The sequence below is a fragment of the Gadus chalcogrammus genome, chromosome 22 (genome assembly GCF_026213295.1).
Source record: "Gadus chalcogrammus isolate NIFS_2021 chromosome 22, NIFS_Gcha_1.0, whole genome shotgun sequence".
Classification (NCBI taxonomy): Eukaryota; Metazoa; Chordata; class Actinopteri; order Gadiformes; family Gadidae; genus Gadus; species Gadus chalcogrammus.
Window position 1 is genome coordinate 5,230,828 of NC_079433.1, and position 22,144 is coordinate 5,252,971.

A 22,144-nucleotide genomic window follows, 5' to 3' on the forward strand; every position below is an offset into this window, starting at 1 on the left:
TTATATTGTAAAAAAATAAAAAATATGGTATGATATGATAAATGATATGAAGATTGACATAATATGATTATTTAGATAAGATATGTTATGTTTGTTATTCAATGCGTTAATAACAATGTTTAAGTTGTGAGTCAACAATATGGAGTCAGTTGGTTGGCCTTTGATTTCTTCAGTTATGTTTGTCTGTTTGTCTGACCTTTTGTTCGTGTGTTCGTGTTTTGTGTTGTTGTGCGTCAGACGGGGGACGAGGTGGTCATCTCCACCACCGGGTTCAACGCCTGGGAGACGGAGACGCGCCACATCACCGCCGTGTCCGCTGACGGCCTCACGCTCACCCTCAACCAGTCCCTGGAGTTCACTCACATCGGTACGTCCACCAGCAGCCCCCAGCAGATAGACACCTCCCACCCCAGGAACTAGACACCTCCCACCCCAGGAACTAGACACCTCCCACCCCAGGAAATAGACACCTCCCACCCCAGAAACTAGACACATCCCACCCCAGGAAATACACACATCCCACCCCAGGAAATACAGACCTCCCATTGTTGTAAATACACATCACCCACCCCAGAAAAGACCCCCCCCCACCCCAGGAAATACACACCTTCCACCCCAGGAAATAAACACCTCCCATCCAAGGAAATACACACCACGACCATGCAAATATGCATACCCACGACCCAAGAATATACAAACAGCGACCTAGGAAATACACACCTCCAATCCCACCTCCCAAGGGAGGTGGCATGCAAAAATAATTGTCACAACTTTTTTTTTGCATGCCACCTCCGTCTTTTTTCTTTTTGCTTGCCGCATCCCTTTTATTGCATGCCACCTCCATTGGGAGGTGGCATGCAGTTGCGACTCCACTGTCGCAACTTCCTTTCCGCTTTTTCTCATGCTTCTCTTTCTCTCTGTCTCCCTTCTCCCTCTCTTCCCTCTCCTCCCCCCCTCTCTTTCTCAATGTCTCCCCCTCTCTCCCCCCTCCTTCCAGCCGGGACCCACAGCGTCCCCGGGACGTCTGCGTCCTACACGCTGTCAGCGGACGTGGGCCTGCTCACCAGGAACATAAAGGTCATAGGTCAGGACTACCCTCAGCTGTTTGAGGAGTCCTTTGGGGCGCGGGTGCTTGTGGGCGCCTACTCCTGGGAGGGGATCGACTACAAAGGTACACACCGCACACCCGGAATTAGACAGACATTATTAAACATCGTTATTACTGTATCATTCGTCCTTTTTTCGATTTATGGCGTATTTATTCGAATAGCTGCCTGCATGTACAACATTGATCTGCGATGTACATTGCTCAATGTAGCACGTTTCGTTTTCCGTTTTAAACGGTTAAATTACATTTGATTTGGTTTTTGGTTAATTAATCAGTCCTCGGGATTAATTGGATTTTTCTGTTGTCCAACGAACCCCAAACGGTTCCGTAATGGAACTGAAACAGGGCTACCCTGCAGGGCTACCCCTCTGCTGTGCTTCATGTTCTGTTCTCCACTCCCTGTCCGCTGTCATGTTGACTCCCTGAAGGCGTGGCCCAGATCAGAAACGTGGAGTTCCATCACTCCGGACAGCAAGGGTGGAGCGACTTCACTGACCCCCGCTACTCCGTGGCCTTCCTCAACCTGGGAGAGGTACGGCAAAATGACCCCTAACCATAAGTCTAACCCCCACCTCATCCTTACCCTAAAACCCAAACCTGACAACCGAACCTTAATCTAACCCCTATCCCCATCCAAACATGAAATTCAACGCCTACCCGAAAGTTATTGTAAATTCTACCACTATCATTACTAAGTTTGTATGTTAACATTGTTGAATGATTTGGAGATTCAAGTACTTTGCTACAAGTACAAGTACTACATCTTTGATGCTGGGTGAGTAATGTGCCCTTTACAACGCCTGCCTCATGTGAAGAGATCGTGATGGTGATGAATGGATGAATAATATTCTCCTCTCCCTTTGTAAAAGGTTGCAGTGAACGAGTCCTACCTCCAGGGATGTGCGTTCCACAACGGCTTCTCCCCCGCCATCGGCGTCTTCGGAACGGACGGGATGTTCGTGGACGACAACGTGGTCCACCACACTGTGGGAGAGGGTGAGGAACAACGCTGGACCAAGTAGAAACGGGGGCATCAAATACAGCTTGTTATGGGGTATCTGCAGAGTAGTCGCGGTCTTTCTCCTGAACTTGAGTTGATAGAACAACAGGACCTGGCCTCACTGTTGTTTGGCGTCCACAGGGATCAGGGTTTGGGGCAACGCGGTGACGGTACGTAGGAACCTGGTGACCCTGACCCGCTGGCCGGGCTCCTACCAGGACCGAGAGGAGGACTTCAACTACGACTGGAACGCGGCCATCGAGGTCCGTCCTCGCACATACAGAAAACAACACTGTGACCTCTCTTATCTAGTTGGTTGTATCTTTGTTCATGTTCCACTTTTGGACCGGTACCGTTTGTTTGTGTTGCTCGTGGCTTAGCAGTGAGATGTTGTGTTGCGTTGTGTTGTGGTGTGGTCTGGTGTGTGTTTCAATTAGTGGAGCGCTTGTGAGTTTGTGTTCATCGTGTTGCGTGCGTCTCCTACCAGGTCAGCGAGGGTACCAACGTGGTTCTGCAGCACAACATCGTGGCCGGCTTCGAGCGGGTCGGCTACCGCATCGACGGCGAGCCCTGCCCAGGTAATGCACCGATACGACCTTCACTCGCTCCCTCATTCAGTCAAGATCTTCACTCGCCCTATTATTCTCCAAAGTCTGTCACTTGTTCCCTCATTCTCTTAAGTTCTTCACTTGCCTCCTCATTCTCTAAAGTCCTTCACTTGTTCCCTCATTCACTCAAGATCTTCACTCGCCCCCTTATTCTTCAAAGTCTGTCACTTGTGCCCTCGTTCTCTGAAGACCTTCAATCATTCCCTGATTCTCCAAAGAGTTGTTGTGTGCTCACCCAGTCTCCTCGTGTTCGATGGTTCTCTCCCAGGTTCTCCGAGCAGCAGCGAGGCGTGGCTGCAGAACGAGGCCCACGGCGGTCTGTACGGCGTGTACATGAACAAGGACGGCCTCCCCCGCTGCAGCCTCATCCGCCGCTTCACCGTCTGGAAGAGCTACGACTACGGCATCTACTTCCAGGTACGGACCCTGGTCCCCTCTGGTGGGGTAGTGCACTTGAGTTCTCTCCTTCTCTGCCGTTATCTCTTTCGTCTTTTTCAGCATTTTCTTGTTGTTATATCCAATCATTTTTCACTAATTTGTTCTTAAGCAATGTATTTAAACATATTCATTAAGTCTGGGTTTGCTTTGCTTCAGATTGCTCTGGGACGTTGAAATTGTTTTTAATTAATTATATCATAATCCTAAATAAGCGATCCTTTCAGTAACTTCGTTTTTGAAGTCCAAATTGATTGTTCTGCTTCTGTCAGTTCATGAGACAATTGCCTTCTAAGGCGTCCAATTTGATGCCCAAGTGCACGTCTTGATTCAATTGAAAATGAATGTTTTCTTTAAACAACGGTGAACGTTTGTTTTTCGTTTCCCGCCCAGACTGCCTCAAACGTCATCGTTGCCGAGGTGACGCTTGCGGACAACGGCCTGGGCCTCATGCCCCTGGTCTACTCCCCGCCGTCCCTGGCTCACCTCTACGCCGACAAGACCATCCGCGTCCAGGTACGTGGTCCTCCCTCAGGTTCTCCTTCTGGCTCGCCGGGCCGCTGATCACCTCCGTTACGAGCACCACCACAATCCACGCACAACTGATACGAGGGCTGTTGTTGTTAAAGTGAAAATGAAAGTCATTCAACAGAGCTTTTAAATGGGACATGGCATGCTTATTTTTTTTCTAATATATATGAGTTCTGCTTCATACGCATGCTGTGGCAAAAATATGTCTTGCTAAAAAGTCAGTTACCTTGGAAAACTCCCTGAAAAGTTGGCCCATTGACGTAATTGGTCCGGCATTTGAGTTCCCCAAATTGGACCAATGACGTCAATGTGCCAACTTTAAACCCCAATCCCGCCCCCAAAATACGGACAGTATCCAACTGTATTATCTTTAAGGTTGTATTCATATATATACGTTATGTCACGTATGTGTCATGTTGACCAAGTTTGTTCAGGGATGTTCTTTCCCTGAAAGGATTTCCTGTGTAACAAACTTCTCCCTGTGGTTTGTTTGCCGTTGCCAGGACTCCCTGGTGGTCGGAACGAGCCCGGGCTTCAACTGCTCGGACGGCGTGCCCATGGAGGACTTCAACATCCAGGAGAGCTCCAGTGAACGCGGCGCCAAACTCCCAGACGGTAGACTTTTCAAATCAACACGTCTGACTCGACACCCTGACTCAGAGACTACCTGTTTTTTAAAGGGGTCATATTATACCACAAGGTGTGAGTATGATTAGCCTTTACAAGCAATTGAAAACGTTTGCTTCAGTCCACTGGGTAGGCTGGTAGACTGATCTATCCAGCACACATCTAGGAGGACACACCCACTAGTGATGTCCGAAGGTGCAGATTTTCGAAACGGCTTGCAACGGCTGATCACACTCACACCTGGTGATATAATATGTCCCCTTTAAGGGGGGGGGGGAGGGACATGCATTGTTTCGACAACTAAAAACATAATTTTCTCTTTCCTTTCTTTTCCTTTCGGCAGGTGGTCGGTCAGGACTCGGCTGGCCGTGGTTCGAGTCTGGCCACAATGCGGCGCCGTTCATGCCTCACCACGGCAACACTAACTACAACGCCATCCGCGGGCTGATGACGGTCGTCGGTAGGTATCCATGACGACAGCCGTACAACCCTGGCGGAGGAGAGAAAGAGAGAGAGACAGAGATGGAATCCGAACGCAGATCAGCGATCCATGATCCAGAAGAGGACATTCTCAATGTTCTCCAGACCGACTGCGTGAAGCTCAGGATGCTTTCTTCATCTTGTCTCTACAGACACCATCTTTGTGGCGTTCAAGAGCGTGTGTCCCGGTGTGTCCAGCGCCATGTTTATGACCAGCCCGTCCAACAACGACCTGCACCACCCCATTCAGGTGGAGCGCATCACCGTCTCTGACAGCACCGAGGACTCCAAGGTCTTCATCCACCGGCCGGATGTGGGGTGGGTTTCAGTCCTTTATGTCGGGCGTTTAGGGGGCTTAGGGGGACAGTGTAGTGGCTTGGTAGTATGACTTCCAGCCGACTATCCTATCCTTGGGCAAGCTACCTTAAAATGACCTGTGCCTTAACGATAACCTGGTCGCTCTGGAGAAGAAGGTTGGAACAGTTTCAAGTGTTCTGCAAACTTAATTTAAATGTCCATCAAAATGTCAAAGCCAAGGGAAAGCTTTTGTTTGTGTTAAGCAATAGCACTTCTACAATGCCCATATTGGGTTTTCTTGCTATCTCTAACCCTTTACTTTTAAATACAACTGAAGTCGAGTGGAACAAGCAGCGAGTAACAAAGCCTCTTGCACGACATCGCTATACAGCGTAGGTCCTAGGTCCCAGGTTCTGACGGGTTCCCAGTATGCTCAGAACGTGGCTGTGTGTGTCTTACCCCAGTAAGGTCAACCCGTCCGACTGCGTGGACATGGAATGCGACGCCAAGAAGAAGAGCATGCTGAAGGACCTGGACGGTTCATTCCTGGGCGCCGTCGGCACGGTGGTCCCCCAGTCGGAGTACGCGTGGAACGGGGACCCCAGCAGGGGCCTGGGGGACTACCGGATCCCCAAGGTCATGCTGACCTACCCCAACGGCAGCCGCATCCCTGTGGACCAGATCGCCCCCAACAAAGGTTAGCCCCACTGACGGTACCGGGGGCTGGTGGCTGGGTTGGGTTGCGGGTCGAGTTAGCATGAAGGTTCTAGAGCTACAGCATGTAGATAAGTAGCATTGTGGGTCAAGCTGGCATTAAGGTACTAGAGCTACAGCACGTAGATAAGTAGCATTTTTGGTCAAGTTAGCATTAAGGTTCTCGGGCTACAGCAGCTAGATAAGTATCATTGTGGGAACAGTTAGCATTAAGGTTCTAGAGCTACAGCAAATAGATAAGTAGCATTGTGGGTAAATGTAGCATTGCGGTTTTAGGGGTACGGCTAGATAAGTAGCATCGTGGGTCAAGTTAGAATTAAGGAGAGAAATTTTGGTTATTTAGGAAATATTTGGCGCAAACATTTATTTTAGGTAAAATATAAACCTAGCATAATAATAATAACCCATGGTCTGAAGTTGAGTAAAGTCGTTAATAGGAATCCAGACATTCCCGCTCTTGAGATCCTCATTTGTCCACTCCCCTGATGTCCCGCCCCCTCCTCTCCCAGGTGTGATCAGGGAGAACTGTACCTACATGCCGGCCTGGCAGAGCTACAAGTGCTTCGGCCTGAACTACCGCCTGCTGGCCATCGAGAGCATGGACGCCGACACAGAGACCCGGCGTCTGTCCCCCGTGGCCATCCTGGGAGACGGCTTCGTGGACCTCATCAACGGTAGGAGCGAGTCGTCCCCACCAGGGGGCTCCACACGAGGGTTAAAGTTGTAGAACTTTGTTTTGCGCTTCAATGTGTTAAGGGCTCATTTTGTAACGTTGTTGATGTTTTTTATTGAATGGATTTAATCAATACTTTAGCTAGCGGTCATCAACTACTTTTGTTTGAGATTGCTATTTGGCTAGCATACATCATTAGCTTTGGCTAGCATGAGGGCTTGTCATTTTACAGATGTACATATTTGGCTAGCGTTCATCAATTACTTTCAACAATACGTTCAACGTTGTCTTTCATGCACATTTAGCTAGCGAGAAGCTAATTGTTTTCATGAACATTTTGCTAGCGATCCTCCATTGCCTTGGCTAGCGTCTAGCATGGAGCTAACTGTTACCCTGCCCCCCCCAGGCCCCCAGGACCACGGCTGGTGCAGCGGCTACACCTGCCAGCTGAGGCTGTCCCTGTTCCACGCCATGGTGGCCACGGGGCGCGCCTTCGACGTCTTCTTCTCCAGCGTCAGCCCACAGAAGCTACGGCTCATGTTGCTCAACGCCCCGCCCACGGAGGTGAGGCCACGCCCACATGGCAGCAGAGGGGGGCGGGGCTTGTGGAGTCGGATTAAACAACTTTATGTTTGATCACATTTTGAAACGACTAGGATATATGGTCATCGATAGGTTTGATTTCATCTTGAATTGGGTTTTGACTGTTGGATCAGGGGAAACCCATGAAATGATGGGATGGAATTAAACGGTTTATCACGGTGATGATATTTAAATAAGGGACAGCATTTAGAACACATCATGTCCTGCGCGTTTTGTCCCTCTCTGCTTGCCGTTGATGGTGTGCCGCTCCCCCTTCCTCTCGTTCTCCAGAGCGTCCTGGTGTCCGTCTTCTACTCCAAGCCCAAACGGCTGGACGTCTACGTAAACAACCAGCTGATCGCTCCCACCAACGCTGAGTGGAACGCAGAGAACACCGACTACACCATGATGGAACCCTCATACCCTGGTACACCTCACACCCAACACGCACGCACGCACGCACGCACGCACGCACGCACGCACGCAGAGCCAGAGGTGTTAAAGAGAAGGGAGGGAGGGGCATCTTGCTCGAGGTTTCTCACTGTAGGCGCCCGGCAATATCAAACAACGCACCCTCTTTGGCCAGCATCTCTCATGCGTCTAAGACCCTCCGCTTACGTTCCTACCCTGGTAACCTTCTTTCTATTATTCATATTCAACCTTTGTTGAACCAGGTCAGTCTCCTCGAGAACAACTCTCATTCAACACACTGAACGACAGCAAACCGGTTCACATACTCTCTCTCTCCCCTTCCCTTCCCTCCCCTCTCCTCAGGCCAATACGTCCCAGCGCTGAACTCCTCCCTGGGCACCAACTTCTTCGACCGGGACACCAAGATGCTGCAGCTGCTGGTGCGCGGCTCGGACCCGGTGGAGATCCGCACCTCCCCTCTGCTGGTGATCGCTTTCAACCTGCCCGCCATGACGGAGGACCAGTTCTTCGGGGACAGCCTGGTGCGGAACCTGGCGCTGTTCCTCAAGGTGCCCTCCAGTATGATCCGCATCACCAAGGTGGTGCGCGAGGACGGCGGCGGCGGCGGCGCTCGGCGCAGGAAGCGCGCGGCGGCGGCGGGGCTCACTGTGGAGGTGGAGATCCAGAAGCCCCCCGTGCAGCAGACCTCCAACACCACCGACGGTGAGGGGGGGGAGGGCGGGGTTGGGTTAAGGGTCGCTCAGTACTTTGACCAACTTAGAGTGTAGTACTATGTGTTTGTAAAAGTACTCAAAGACACTTTTAAGTTTAATACGTTAACCTTCTATGTTATTATGTTTAAGTACTCATGAACTTCCTACTTTAAGTACTTCACGTTAGTACTGTATTAACATGAAGTACTTTAAGTTTGTGAGTACTGGATTAATGATTAATGGTATATTATTGCAGTCTTATTGTAAAGTGTTAACAAGGCACAAGTGTGTGACTCCCCCTTCATGACTCACCCCGTCTCCCCCTCCCCCAGACGAGGCAGCCTTCGTGGAGCTCCAGTCCATCGCTGACGACCTGGGCCAGGCGGCGGTGTCTGGGAACCTCAGCCAGTCCATCGGCTTCAACGTCTCCTCCGTGGGCATCACCGCCCCGCCTCCCCCCGCCTCCGACCCGTCCTGGAACCAGGTGCGTCTCCTCCTCCCTCCTCCCTCCTCCCTCCTCCTCCTCCTCTTCCTAGTGTTGACCCAAGATACATAAATCATGGAGTCTGGCCAACCAGTAGCAACAACCTCGCTGTCCTAAGCAAACCAGTGCTAGCTTTTGTGCACCAGTTTCTTTCTGTGCTAGTGTTAGCGCACCAGTGTGTGTGTGTGTGTGTGTGTGTGTGTGTCCTGATGTTAGCACACCAGTGTGTGTGTGTGTGTGTCCTGATGTTAGCACACCAGTGTGTGTGTGTGTCCTGGTGTTAGCGCACTAGTGTGTGTGTGTCACAAACGCCTTGGCTCAAAGGCGTCGAACATAGGGAGACAGACACCGTCGGGTAACGCTCAATACAATAATGATATTTATTGACAGGCAGTTTCCATAAATACACACGGGCGCAGAGAATACATTGCGACCGCTGCATCCAGCCGTCAAACCGCGTCTAGAGAGATGGTGTTAGCGCACTAGTGTGTGTGTGTCCTGGTGTTAGCGCACTAGTGTGTGTGTGTCCTGGTGTTAGCGCACCAGTGTGTGTGTGTCCTGGTGTTAGCGCACTAGTGTGTGTGTGTCCTGGTGTTAGCGCACTAGTGTGTGTGTGTCCTGGTGTTAGCGCACTAGTGTGTGTGCGTCCTGGTGTTAGCGCACCAGTGTGTTTATGAGCTACCGTTAGCGTACCAATGTGTTAATACGCGAGCGCTAGTGTAGTAGAACCTGCGTACCTGTTCCTTTCCAGCCCCTTTTGGCGTATAAACGTGCGTTTGTCGCCCCCTGCAGGTGGCGGCGGAGGAGGTGACCCGGGAGGAGCCCACGGTGAGCTTCGTGTCCAGCGTGGACAGCCTGAGACTGATGGAGGAGCCCATCGCTGGGGAGTACGTTGGCCCTCTGTCCCAGCAGCCCAGCCTCATGGCTCTGGATGAAGAGGTAGGCCTACCCAGAGGGTCAAGTCTGATGGGACACACTTTATTAACAATATAATTATTATTATTATTATTATTATATATATATTAGAGCTGTCAGTTAAACGCGTTATTAACGGCGTTAACGCAAACCAATTTTAACGGCGTTATTTTTTTATCGCGCGATTAACGCAATTATTATATTTAAAAAAAAAAAAACTTTTTTTTTTTTTTTTTCTTTTGCTCAAAACAAAGAAGCAGTAGCCTGACTGCTATGTTCAAATGACATTTGTTCAAAGCAGTCGTTTAATTGCACTATAGGCTCTTTTTTTGTATCGTCCTGTTTTGATCAGTATATGCCAATGTTGTTATCAATAAAAAATCATTTGCACAAGGCAAGCCGATGCACTTCACCATGTTGATAAGATAATTAAAATGAGAAGAATTATGGGACAAAAAAATCAAGGGATATTTAGCATAGAAAAATAATTTGTGATTAATTGCGATTAATCGTGAGTTAACTATAACATTAATGCGATTAATCACGATTAAATATTTTAATCGCTTGACAGCTCTAATATATATTATTCGTACTGATATTGCAATCTATACTACTTATTACTGGGCCGTTATGTTATATAACGGCTCAGTAATAAGTAGTATAGGTAGCAATATCTGTATGAATATCATAATATATTATATTTAGTGCTGTCAGTTTAACGCGTTATTAACGGCGTTAACGCAAACCAATCTTAACGGCTATAATTGAGCAAGAGCTGTACGAAAGTTCAGTGATTGAAACAAATAAAAGCCTGGGCTATGGGAAGTTTAACGGTAGGCCTACCACTGTCATGCACCTACCCGATGTCACGTGGACCGGGTTGAATTCACTGCGGGTCTCTCTTCTTATATCCATTTTATATCCTAAAAGGCTAGCAGCACGAAATTAAGGGATATCTAGAATAGAAAAAAAATTGAGATTAATAGCGATTAATCGCGAGTTAACTATGACATTAATCGCGATTAAATATTTGAATTGCTTGACAGCACTAATTATATTATGATATTCATACTGATAATGCAGCTTAAACTACTCATTATTGGGCCGTACAGTGAGTTTCCCTTGCGGGCCAATAAAGACGAGCGGGACTCTTGCCTGACCGAATGGTGTTCCCCGTTACCAGGGTAACTGTGTGTCGGTCGGCGTGACGTCGCTGAGGGTGACGGCGACCCTGAAGGACGCCAGCGGCGTGGCAGTCGGCGGCCTGGAGGGAAACACCACCATCCTGTTCAGGAGCTGCTGGGCCAACTTCACCGACCTGGCCATCGGCATCTCCGGTACGTCCACGAGTCGTACCCACAACCCCCGCGTTGCTCTGAGGAGAACCGGCTCCAACCGGTAGAACGAGACGCCGGGCGGCTAGAGACGGATTCACTCTGAATCTTGATCTCGGTCATTTGATTCAGAATCAGAATTGGGTTAATGTGAAGGGAACATTTTCATGTGCACGGAAGATAAGATAAAGATATATAACGCATGACGAAAAAAAATGCTTATTTAAACCATCCGTAACTAGAACATCTGTTCGTCCATCTGAAACATTAACACGAGTGTGCTCCTTTCTACGGTTCTCCATCATAGCTATCTCCAGCTATCAGCATACCTTGAAATACACTCCCAGTGTTGACTCAACGTCTGTCCCTCATTAACCCTCGACCCTTGTCTCCCGACCAATCCCCTGCAGGCGAGAACCTGCGCATGGCCTTCACCCTCAACGAATGGGGCACCCAGTCCCGCGCGTTCGAAGTCAGGGCCACGCCCACCACCACTATGCCCTACAACAGCACCACCCCCGCCAACACCACCACCCCCACCACCCCCGCCAACACCACCACCTCCACCACCACCACCCCCGCCCAGCCTACCCCCATGGTCACCGACGATGAGTCAAGCATCTTTGACGCGGCCAGCAACTTGCCCGCCGGGGCCGCCTGCATCCTCTTGGCGCTCCTCTTCCTGGTTACGGTGCAGTGAGAGCTACCGATTGGCCGGTCGAGTGGACGGCTGGCGTGTTGATTGGTCGGTTTGGGGTTGTCGGTTTGGGTTGTTTGTTTCTGTGGTGAAGGGGAATGCGCTTACACACACACACACACACACACACACACACACACATATATAGATATATAGATATAAACACACATACACACAAATACATACAAATGTACTTTTTTCCATTTATTTTACACACTGCTGTACTTTCTTGTCTTTCAAAGTAAAAAATTGAAGTGTGGCTGGTTGAACCACTCTAATATAAAACGAATTAATTTAATTAACTCAAATGAAGGGTGACTTAAGATGTGTATACGAGTGCCAATCTATGAAGAATGCGAAGGTGGATTTGTAAGTGAACTAGACGAAATGTTGAGGGAAACGCTTTGAAGGAAAATATTGTGCATGGCCTTGCTTTGTTTAATATTGTTTATTATTTTACTTATTTTTCTGTTTCTCTTGGGTTGTGTTGTGTTTTACTTTTGCCAAACTGAGAGTTTAGAGTTGTATACTCTCGTACAATGAAAGTTATTTAAACATACCTCTCCTTTTACAGTCAGTCCAAAGGTTTAGCACAATCACTTTGAAGCAAAATGCAGATTTTTTTATATTTTGTTGAAATTCTAAGATTTTCTAAAATATATACTTGTTCAAACTTTTGAGTCCGCCTGTGTTTCTTGACTACGCGATCGGTTTCTGCGGGAGTCTGACTCTATCCATGGTGCTGAAGAGGAAACGGAGAAACCAGTTTCATGAATGACGGCTGCACGTCTTGTGTCCGCCGCTAGAGGGCGTAAAGCTCCACCGCTTCGTTCTGAGTCGCCCTGCTAACGTCTTGGGTCAACGTATGTGAGATAAATAAAGTATTAAAGTTAAACTGACACAAACTAATTTGAAATACCTTAAAGGAAAATTGTAGCATAATAAATACTACTTTTGTTAATTTTGCTGAGAGTAAAAAAAAAGCGCAAGGAATAGTGAGAGACAACAATATATCTCAAGCGGTATATGTGGGCGTCATCCGTCATAACACGCCTGGACCGAATTCGAAGAAAACGGCGATGAACGACTGGGGAACAATTAGCTTTTATAGCCTTAATTTAAGACCACCGTTTAAGGAAGACAAGCGCGGTAGCTTACTCGGGTAGGCATGTTCTCGGGGGGCACCCTTTAACTCGGGACGGGACGTCCTGCGCCCTGCACACTTCTCACAGTAGACCGCACTAGTTGCAGTCCTGGATGTGCAGGCCGGCTTCAAGTTGAATACGTGGTCCCTCGGCCACAGACCCGGGCTCGATCAGTCCCGGGACGGAGACCTGTTTCTCGCCAGAGGAGGATGGATCTGTATCAAGTATCTGCCCTGGTCGTGGGTCTTGTACTGGTGCTTGAGACGACTTGTTTTCACTCACTCGCGGTGTTCCTCCCGGTAGCCCCCAAGGGCAGCAAGGGGACCAAGCTGTTCGACGAACAGGACGCGTCCAAGTATTTCAATGAGTTCTACAAGTCGCCGTCCAGTGAGAAGCACAACAAGGCTATCTCCAAAGACCCGGTGGAGCCCCACGACTACATGCTCTCCATCTCCATCTCCACGGCCGAGAAGTTGGGGCTCTACGCGAGTTTTTTTCGATCGTCAAAAGCCGCCAACACAATCGCCAGCTTTGTCGAGAACGGGCAAGGTATGGGACCACATACTAAATCCCCTTTACTCTGTGTTTTTTTTCCAAGCGACTACTCATTTTGAAAGATATCCCAATGTTATCGTGCGTGTGCGCTTGCTTGCTCGTGTGCATTTGTTGTGTGTGCGTAAAGTGGGCACCTGTCTCGTCATGTCCCTGGCCACATATGTGTTCTTCGTGTTAAAAAAAAAAGATATGCATTTACATATTACAAATGTTTGTTGAAAAGCAATTTCAAAACAATTTCGTTCTGAATCCCACGTCTTCCTTATGCTATGGGGACCCTACGTCACAATGACGACTGCCCCTGACCCACTGATCCACCGTGTTCACCCCAGACCAGCCCCCCCTCGCATTGATGTAGTTTTGAAGGCGATAATTGGTCCTCACTTGTGGAACGGTCATCAGCGATAGCAGAAGTCAGAATGTTTTGGGGGGGGGGGGGCTTCCACGAAAGTGGGTAGAGGGGAATTGTTCATGTTCAGTGTGTTGGACGTGGGTTCTAACATCCAGGTTAGAACCATGGATGGGTTCTAACATAACATTATTTTTGTATTGCAAGGTAAAACTTAATTTGTAAAATATTTAGAAAAACTGATAAAATAATTCTTTGAAATTAATACTACACAAACATCTGCTTGTATAAAATGGGGAGTATTAAAAGCTTTTCTCAGAGGGCATATTATAAGTTATACAGGTTCTAAATCCAAAAAGGTGCGTGAGGAGAGGTTACAATTTGAAAGTAAAATAAAGATTCTTCAGGAAAGAATCTGTGAGAAACGTGACCCACAAATGGAAAATGATTTGCTTATTTTGAAAGCTGAATTTGACAAGTTTTCTGCTTTCAGAGCTGCATATAGTATTTTGAGACTGAAGCAATCTTTTTATGAACAAGGCGATAAATTGGGTAAATTATTAGCATAGCAGATTAAACAACTACAAACATCAATCACCACCATTATATCGAACGGGCATTCTGTGGTCGATCCTGTAGAAATTAATGATGCCTTTAGAGATTATTATAAAGAATTGTATGACACAATAAATGAAACCAATGTACACAATTTAAATAGGTCTTTAGATGATTAAGCTATATCAAGTATCCCAAATGAACAAAAAGAAGAGAGGAAATTGGGCACGGTATCGATAGTATGAAACCCAGAAAAAGTGCAGGACCAGGTGGTCTTCCTATTGATCTTTGTAAGAACAAATTACTAGCACTTCTTGAAATGTTTCTAGAGTCCTTTCAGAATGGCAGTCTTCCGCCAGCTATAAACAGTTCTGTAATTACTTTACTGCCCAAACCAGGTAAACCCTCGAACAAATGTGAGAACATGAGACCCATCAGTTTATTAAACTCTGATCTGAAGATGATATAAGCTTTTAGCAACACGATTACAGACATTATTACCAAGTATCATTAATAAAGATCAAAATTGTATTATTACAGGAAGGCAAGGTTTCCACAACGTAAGAAGAGTAGTGAATCTAATTTATGCTAACAAAGAAATATCAGATACAGCACTTCTAACGTTAGACGCTGAAGAGGCCTTTGATAGGGTCACATGGCCTTATCTTTTCAATATTCTAGAAAGATTTGGGAGTGGAACTGGCTTCCTAAAATGTGTGCAGATAATATATAAAAATGCTACAGCGGAAATCTTAACAAATAGAAACAATTCAAAATCAATAAAAATCAGTAAAGGTTGCAGACAAGGATGTTCTCTGTCTCTCCTTCTGTTTAGATTAGCAATCAAACCTCTAGCAATAGCAGTACGTTCACACCCTCAATTTTGTGGAATAAGAGTAGGGCCGATAGAACACCAAATTTCATTGTATTGTGATGATGTTATTTTATTCATGTCCAAACTAAATCAAACCATTCCGGCCTTGTCACAGCGAATTAAACAATTTGGTGATATTTCAGGATATAAAGTGAATAATACAAAATCTTCTATATTACTACTTAATGAACAGGACAGAAGGAACCCAAATTCTGAGGTAACCCAAGAACAGTTTAAATATTTAGGAGTAAAGATATTGCCTAGGCTAGAACATGTTGTTAATAAAAAAATTATGAACCGTTAATGATTGAAATTAGTGAGTTGATTGAGAGATGGACGTCGCCACCAGTTTCTATAATTGGGAGAATTAATTATTATATTATAAATATAAATTCCTTTATTTATCCCAAAATATTCCTCTGCCACCACCTGCAGACTTGATTTAAAAAATAAAAAAAATATTTGTTGGATTAATATGGAACAATAGAAGGGCGAGACTTTGTTTGTCTTTGTTATATTTACCATTTGATCGAGGGGGATTAAAATGTCCAAATTTACTATGGTACTACTGTGCAGCTGAGGTCTATTATGTTCTATTTTTCAACAAATGATACCCCTCATTGGAGCAAAATGGAATCAGAAGGTCTAAAAGAACCTCTTCCCTTATACTCGGACGCAGAAAAAAAACGAAGGAAACAAACAAAAAATCCAATTGTAAAACATATGATAAAGATATGGTATGATGTAAAAAAATATTTAAAAGAACCACAATCATTATCATTATATCGTCCAATATGGGGTAACCAGTTCTTTATACCAGGTAGATCGGATGCAACATTTAGATTATGGAACCCTAAGGGACTCAAACTGATTAAAGATCTTTATTTGACAGATTCGGGCGTCATGATTTCTTTGATGAGTTCAGGTCTAAATTTAATCTTGATAGAAAACACTTTTTCAAGTACCTACAACTAAGAAGCTTTGTTAAAGTAAATCAAGACAATGCACTTACTAGACCCCTGCACTCAGATTTGGAAATAATTATGACAAAAGACAGTTTGAAAAGGGTATTATATCAGAGTATTACAAATTTATGACATTTTACTCACCTGAAAGTTCAAAGTATAAGTTGAATGCCTGGAGGGAAGATTTGCATCTTTCCGATCAAGATTGGATTGTAGCTTGTGCTGGTGCTCACACTAAGTCTATAAATGGACGTCTTAAACTGATACAGTATCGATGGTTAATGAGGACATACGTGCGACCTGTTGATATTATCATAAGAATCAGTAATCAGAATAACGAAATTAGCCCGTATAGCAATCATGTGATCACGTATTTAAAACTTGAAAAGTTTTCAATTTTTAAGTTTGAAATAAGAAAAGTTTTTCAATGTTTAAAGAGAAGTTTCTAACGCTTTAAACTTCTCTCAAACTTTTCTCTAACGTTTAAAAAAATATTTATATTTAAACTTTAAAAATTATTTAAAGAAAGATTTAAAACTTTTTAAAATCCATGACATGACGGATGTCTCGTGTGTGCGTTTGTCTCGTCGTGTCTCTCCCAGGTGGAACGCTGCTGACGGTCTCGGGCTTAGGTTTCGGCGAGGACACCATGGTTACGGTTGTCAGCGCGGTGGACGTGTGCTTCGATGAGCTCGGGTGCCGGACCCCCACGGTGAGAGAGCGCTGCCCAGCGACGCCACAATAGGCAGACACAACAAGCCTGTGAACGCCGTTTGGTTGCATTGTTTCCCGTGTTGGGCAGGTTTGTTATTTTGGTATCTGGGATCGGAGCCAGGCGTGCGCCAGGGCCAGATAACCGGAACACGGTGTCTAACGTGTTTGGTCATTGTGTTTTAACTTCTTTGTTGTGGCACTTGAAAAATGCTTTGGCACAGTTGAATTCCGAAACGTATAATTATGGAGGACTTTGTTGTCATGCACCTGATTGATTAAACATTTGTGATAACTTTGATTGTAAATTGGAAAAGAAACTAAAGTAAAATGTACGTATTTTGTTCTGATCTGTGTAGCTACTGTGCAATCCGTCTTTATATAATGATTCTATTTTTACTTGCTTGTTCAAAACTTTTTCCCTGCAATGTTGTGCATCTTGGTGTCTCTCAACCTCAGCAGTGAGTTGTGTAAGAGCAAAGTTCTACTCAATTACTCAACGTAATCGTAAATCGACACAAGAGATTTACTTACTTTACTACAGTCGGGGCTGGTATAATGTATACCAGCCCCGGGTCGGGGCTGGGCTGCTTGCTCAAGGATGCCGGGTTCAGGTAGGGTCGTGGACCAAGGGGGATCGAACTCAGAACCTCCCAGCTGGGGCTGGAAAAAAGTCTAGCCATTACACTGTCCCGCCCCAGATTACCAGTGGAAGTTTCTGGGTTCAAACCCCAAATCTCTGCAGTTGAACTGTAGGCATCCCTGAGCAAGTGACCCTTACCCTCACCTGCTTATTAATGACTAAACCAAATGTCTGTTAGACTCTGCTAGATACTCTGTTACAGTCTCTTTGGTCAAAAGCATCTGCTAACTGGCTGATTAGATGTCATAGTACACAGGTGCTAGTATTCTGGTAGGTTTACAACCTACTAGGTTGTCAATTTACTAGGTTGTAAACCTACCAGAATAACATTTTAAAAATACCTCCCAGTAGTGTGTGGGTGTGGTCGATAAGCGCGGTCCATCAGTTGAATGGCAACGAAAATATTCAGATATTTTTATTGATTTAAATTTTTTATAATTGATATATTAAATAATACACATATTAAACACATCCTAAATGCCGAATTAAAACTTGCAAGAAAAAAAATATATATTCAATGCAAATCAACTTCCTTTTTAGTTTACCCTGTGACATCATGGACCCTTTAAAGAAGTGTGACACCCGCGATGTATTTCACTGGGCAACCTAAAAAGAAAGTTGATTTGCATTGCATTGCTAGGCTACACTTTTGTTGATGGGTGGACCTAACGTTTCACTGCCAGAGTCTGTAACTCCATAAATAGCTCTGACTGCTTGCTTGTATTCAGTGTAGGACAGGTGTAACAGGTAAGCCAAACGTAATTGATGCTTAAAAAATGTAAATGAACATTGTATTAGTTTAAAATACATTTTATCGTTGTATAGTAGGCTACCAAGTTTTTTTTATATAGATTGTTATCTTTTTAAACCATAAAATAAAAGATTATATTCGAAAAAAACAAACATAAACCAATGACGTGCTTTTATCCCGGACAACTTCTATTTGCATATCTACAGGTCATACATTGCTACTGTTACCACAGCGTAACTTTTATTTTGACTGTGTGACGTGACGCACGGCGGACCAGGACTCACGGCGCGCGGGGACTCTCCTCCCAGCAGGATGGCGGGGAGGAATCCACTTGTGCCAGGCGCTCTCATCCTTGCATTTTGCCTCAGTTGCAGTACGTTTTGGGGGGTTTGAACCACGACCAAAGTCTCGAATAAACAAAATGCCATCGGCCAAATCAACATGCATTTTGAAATATTCACCTGCCCAAACTTGTTCAATGAATCACGCCACATATTGTCATTGTTTTGAAATGTTGCTTTTTTCCCTCGCCCCCAGACGCTCAAAGGATTGACAGTGTGAGCCCGAGATACGGCAGCACAAATGGAGCAATGCGGTTTACAATCGAAGGAGACGGTAAATAATCCCACACGACAGTCTCAATTGTATTTCCGTTATAGATCAGTTATCAACATCTTATTTGACCCAGGTTCACTGTAGACTGCAGTTGCACCTTTTTCAATATTGCATATAATATAAAACAAATCTGAAAAAAAAATAGAAAACAAAGAGTATAAAGATGTATGTACATTTTTTTACAAAGATGTATTCACCAGGTTATATTATTTTAATTATTAGTAGTACTACTTTTATCATATTAGTATAATATTATTTTTATTTTATTGTTTTCATAATGCTTGGTACTATTTTTTAGGTTTTGCCCAGGAACGCCAGTTTCAGCTCAACCCAACGAACAATGATTTTGGCAACAGGGTGACTCTGGTGTCTACCACTCTGTCTTTCCCGTGTGATGTCGAGAGAGACTCAACCCACGGCAGGCAAATCATGTGTTACACCAGGTATGGAAACAGAGCATGGATAGTCCGACTGAAGAATCAGACTCAGTTTTAACTTATGTTGCTGCTTAATTCGGGGCCAGGATTCCATCAACAACAACTTTCAGTTGAATGTGAGCAAAGTGGCAGGTACGTTTTTTTATAAGAGACAGGTCCTTAGAGTCACTGCTGCCCAAAAGTGTCACGTTCACGTGCGCCTATGGGCTCCCTTTGTCCTTACAGACATCAGGGGTCTCATTTATAACCGTTGCGTACGCACAAAACGGGGCTGAAATTGGCGTACGTGACTCTCCACGCCAAGGTTGTGATCTATAAAGAAAGAACTTGACGGGAGAATGTGCGCAGCCCTAAGCAAACTCTGACCCATGCGTACGCATGGTTTTGAGGAATAGGAGAATTGGCGACACAGATGGTGTGGTGGTGAACTGAAGTCAGACCGAAGAATTGTGGAGTGAGAAGAACGATTATGTTTTATCATCGCCCTTCATAAATTTAATTTCAACCCGTATCATGCGTTAAATCCTAATCAGAATAATTTAAGTCAACTGCGTTATTTCTCAGTTATAACTCCAGGAACATCTCCTTAGAATAGAAAAAAAAAAAATCTCTATATTTAATCCTGTCACTCTGTCCACTGACGGCGCGACTGCATGGAATAAAGGATCTGTCCAACATGTGTCAATAACATAATATTTTTATGTGACACTGTAAACACATAATCAAATGTCAATTAAATCCCAAGTGTGGAAAACCAAGCCACACTCCTCATCACAATCGTTGTCCGTTACTCTTGGTGCTTTTCATGACAAATCAGGCACTAAAAAGGGGTTATGTTCAAGAACATTTCACGTGGGTGATTACAAACTGATTATGCAAGGTGTTCTCGGTCAGTCTTATTACCGTAACCCTATAAATTCAGAGGTGAGCGCCGTGGTAATGCTGCACCATATGGCACTTCTGGCAGACCATGCAAATGGCAGGATTCGGAGGGAGAGGGTATTTAGGGACCATAACGATTTATTGGTAGGCTACATAAAAAGATGTAACTCTAAGTCTTTTTTTAATTCTGGCACTATGCGCTCCTTTCACTGACAGAGTTCACTGCTGCAGCAACATATTGCCACTCACTCTGCTTTTTGTTGTTGGCGATCCCAATCCCGTGACCGCCGAACAAAACTACCTTTTGGGCCTTCATCTCACCCACAAGTGTCTCCACTTCAACCTCGTGAAATTTTGCTTTTTTGCTTTTCTCAGTAGGCTACTTCTGCCATTGTTTACGACAAGACATAATACTTGCATCTAAGTCTGTTTTATATGCAGATCGAATTCATGAGGTCATTTGCATTGACCATTTATGGTTAAAAAAGGGCGTTTACAGGGCGGCACGTGAAGCTGATTCAGCTGCGCACACTTGTAGGCACTCTGTGAATTATAAAGCAAAGATTGCGTACGGTGCGCGTACGCAGGGTTTTATAAATCTGAATATTTTTTGGCGCACGCAAAACTTGGCTTCTGGGCGTACGCACATTTTTAGTAACGATCCCACGCACAGTTTTATAAATGAGACCCCAGAACTTTAGAGCGTAAATATAATTTCATCGGCTTTCCCCAAGTTGTCTGTATTTTCTGAAGGCTGTTGCGTGGCTGTTGATTGATCTCCTATCTTTTGTTGTATCCTTGTTGTGGTCCCTGTCTGTCTATATTGTGTTGGTTGATTGTTATGTGAGCCTGCCGGTTCCATCCAGTTACGCCGTGAGCGACATAAAAAGACAACAGGAACTACTCAGATGAATAATCCGGGAATAATATATATATATATATATCTACAGTATGGGAATGGGAGCGTTTCTCAGACGGCACTAAGTTAAGTCGGCACTACAACTAGCTACTACAACTGCCCTGAAGTGAATATCCTGCTTGTTGGGTTTGAGTTCATTGAGTTGTTGCACCTAATGTTGGGCCACTGTTTTTCAGTTTTGTGACATCATTGAATGATGATGCATTTTGCACTGATCAAAATACTAACCAATCATGTGGCTGTTTGAGCATGGAAAACATGAAATGAATGTATGTTGGTTCAATCTACATACCATACATAGGTTATGAATCTGGAAGATTTTGTAGGTAGTGGCCATCCCCAAAATACACCAGAATACAGAAAATCATATCCAACAAATTCCAAAATTGTGTAGCTTCTCTCAGTTTACGTCTGGTTGAAGTGCACAGTCACATGGCCCTCTGATGGTGATGATGAAGAATTGTGGCCCTCTTTATCATGAAAGTTGCCCATCCCTGGACCAATGTGTCCTGTGTGCTGTCCTGTGTGCTGTCCTGTGTGCTGTCCTGTGTGCTGTCCTGTGTGCTGTCCTGGGACAGAGCCATGCCCGTGGACCAGTACTTTCTGCACGTCACTGTTGACGGGGTCCCTATCCCTGACAACAAAGTCTGCAGAGGGTGGCGTATATGGGATTGCAGTTTATACGTACGTCCACCATACCGTCTTCCTGTCTCTCCATCACTCACCCTCCTGTCTGCACCACCCTTCCTCCTGTCCCTCCACCACTCACCCTCCTGTCTGCACCACCCCTTCCTCCTGTCTCTCCAATACTTTAGTTCCCAAAGCAAAAATACTATCGCAATAACAATGTTCATTCATAAAAAATATGAATCTTTAGATGAAATATTAAAGGGGACATATTATGAAAACAGCACTTTTCCTGGGATTTGGGGTGTTGTTGTGGGTAGATGGTGCTCCCACACGCATACAAACTTTGAAATAAGTCCGTACATGATTTTTTGAGTGAGATACGCATTTCTGGAAGTAGCCCGCCTCCAGCTACCAAACGAACGAGTCAGTTTCGGCGCCCCCTCCTACATAGGAAGGGGGCACATTTGAATATTACCTCCCACTTCCCCGCTCCCCTCAAATCAG

At 45.3% G+C, this 22,144-nt stretch overlaps 2 protein-coding genes across 2 annotated transcripts in view; both read left to right on the forward strand.

The window, feature by feature from the left end:
* pkhd1l1.1 (PKHD1 like 1, tandem duplicate 1) overlaps positions 1–16,908 on the forward strand; it is a 63,151-nt gene extending 46,243 nt beyond the window's left edge. Inside the window, exons 58-80 of the mRNA XM_056583435.1 lie at positions 238–367; positions 998–1,171; positions 1,537–1,640; positions 1,978–2,104; positions 2,250–2,371; positions 2,596–2,686; positions 2,985–3,133; positions 3,545–3,667; positions 4,186–4,297; positions 4,653–4,769; positions 4,942–5,107; positions 5,551–5,783; positions 6,310–6,474; positions 6,880–7,037; positions 7,347–7,482; positions 7,830–8,189; positions 8,512–8,663; positions 9,456–9,602; positions 10,762–10,915; positions 11,323–11,421; positions 13,058–13,303; positions 16,655–16,764; positions 16,855–16,908. Coding sequence (XP_056439410.1) covers positions 238–367; positions 998–1,171; positions 1,537–1,640; positions 1,978–2,104; positions 2,250–2,371; positions 2,596–2,686; positions 2,985–3,133; positions 3,545–3,667; positions 4,186–4,297; positions 4,653–4,769; positions 4,942–5,107; positions 5,551–5,783; positions 6,310–6,474; positions 6,880–7,037; positions 7,347–7,482; positions 7,830–8,189; positions 8,512–8,663; positions 9,456–9,602; positions 10,762–10,915; positions 11,323–11,421; positions 13,058–13,303; positions 16,655–16,764; positions 16,855–16,908 — 3,429 coding nt within the window. The remainder of the gene's footprint in view (positions 1–237; positions 368–997; positions 1,172–1,536; positions 1,641–1,977; positions 2,105–2,249; positions 2,372–2,595; positions 2,687–2,984; positions 3,134–3,544; positions 3,668–4,185; positions 4,298–4,652; positions 4,770–4,941; positions 5,108–5,550; positions 5,784–6,309; positions 6,475–6,879; positions 7,038–7,346; positions 7,483–7,829; positions 8,190–8,511; positions 8,664–9,455; positions 9,603–10,761; positions 10,916–11,322; positions 11,422–13,057; positions 13,304–16,654; positions 16,765–16,854) is intronic.
* Positions 16,909–17,364: 456 nt separating this feature from the next.
* Positions 17,365–22,144, forward strand: part of LOC130376212 (fibrocystin-L-like) — a 59,676-nt gene continuing 54,896 nt past the window's right edge. Inside the window, exons 1-4 of the mRNA XM_056583436.1 lie at positions 17,365–17,377; positions 18,695–18,772; positions 19,071–19,215; positions 21,589–21,694. Coding sequence (XP_056439411.1) covers positions 17,365–17,377; positions 18,695–18,772; positions 19,071–19,215; positions 21,589–21,694 — 342 coding nt within the window. The remainder of the gene's footprint in view (positions 17,378–18,694; positions 18,773–19,070; positions 19,216–21,588; positions 21,695–22,144) is intronic.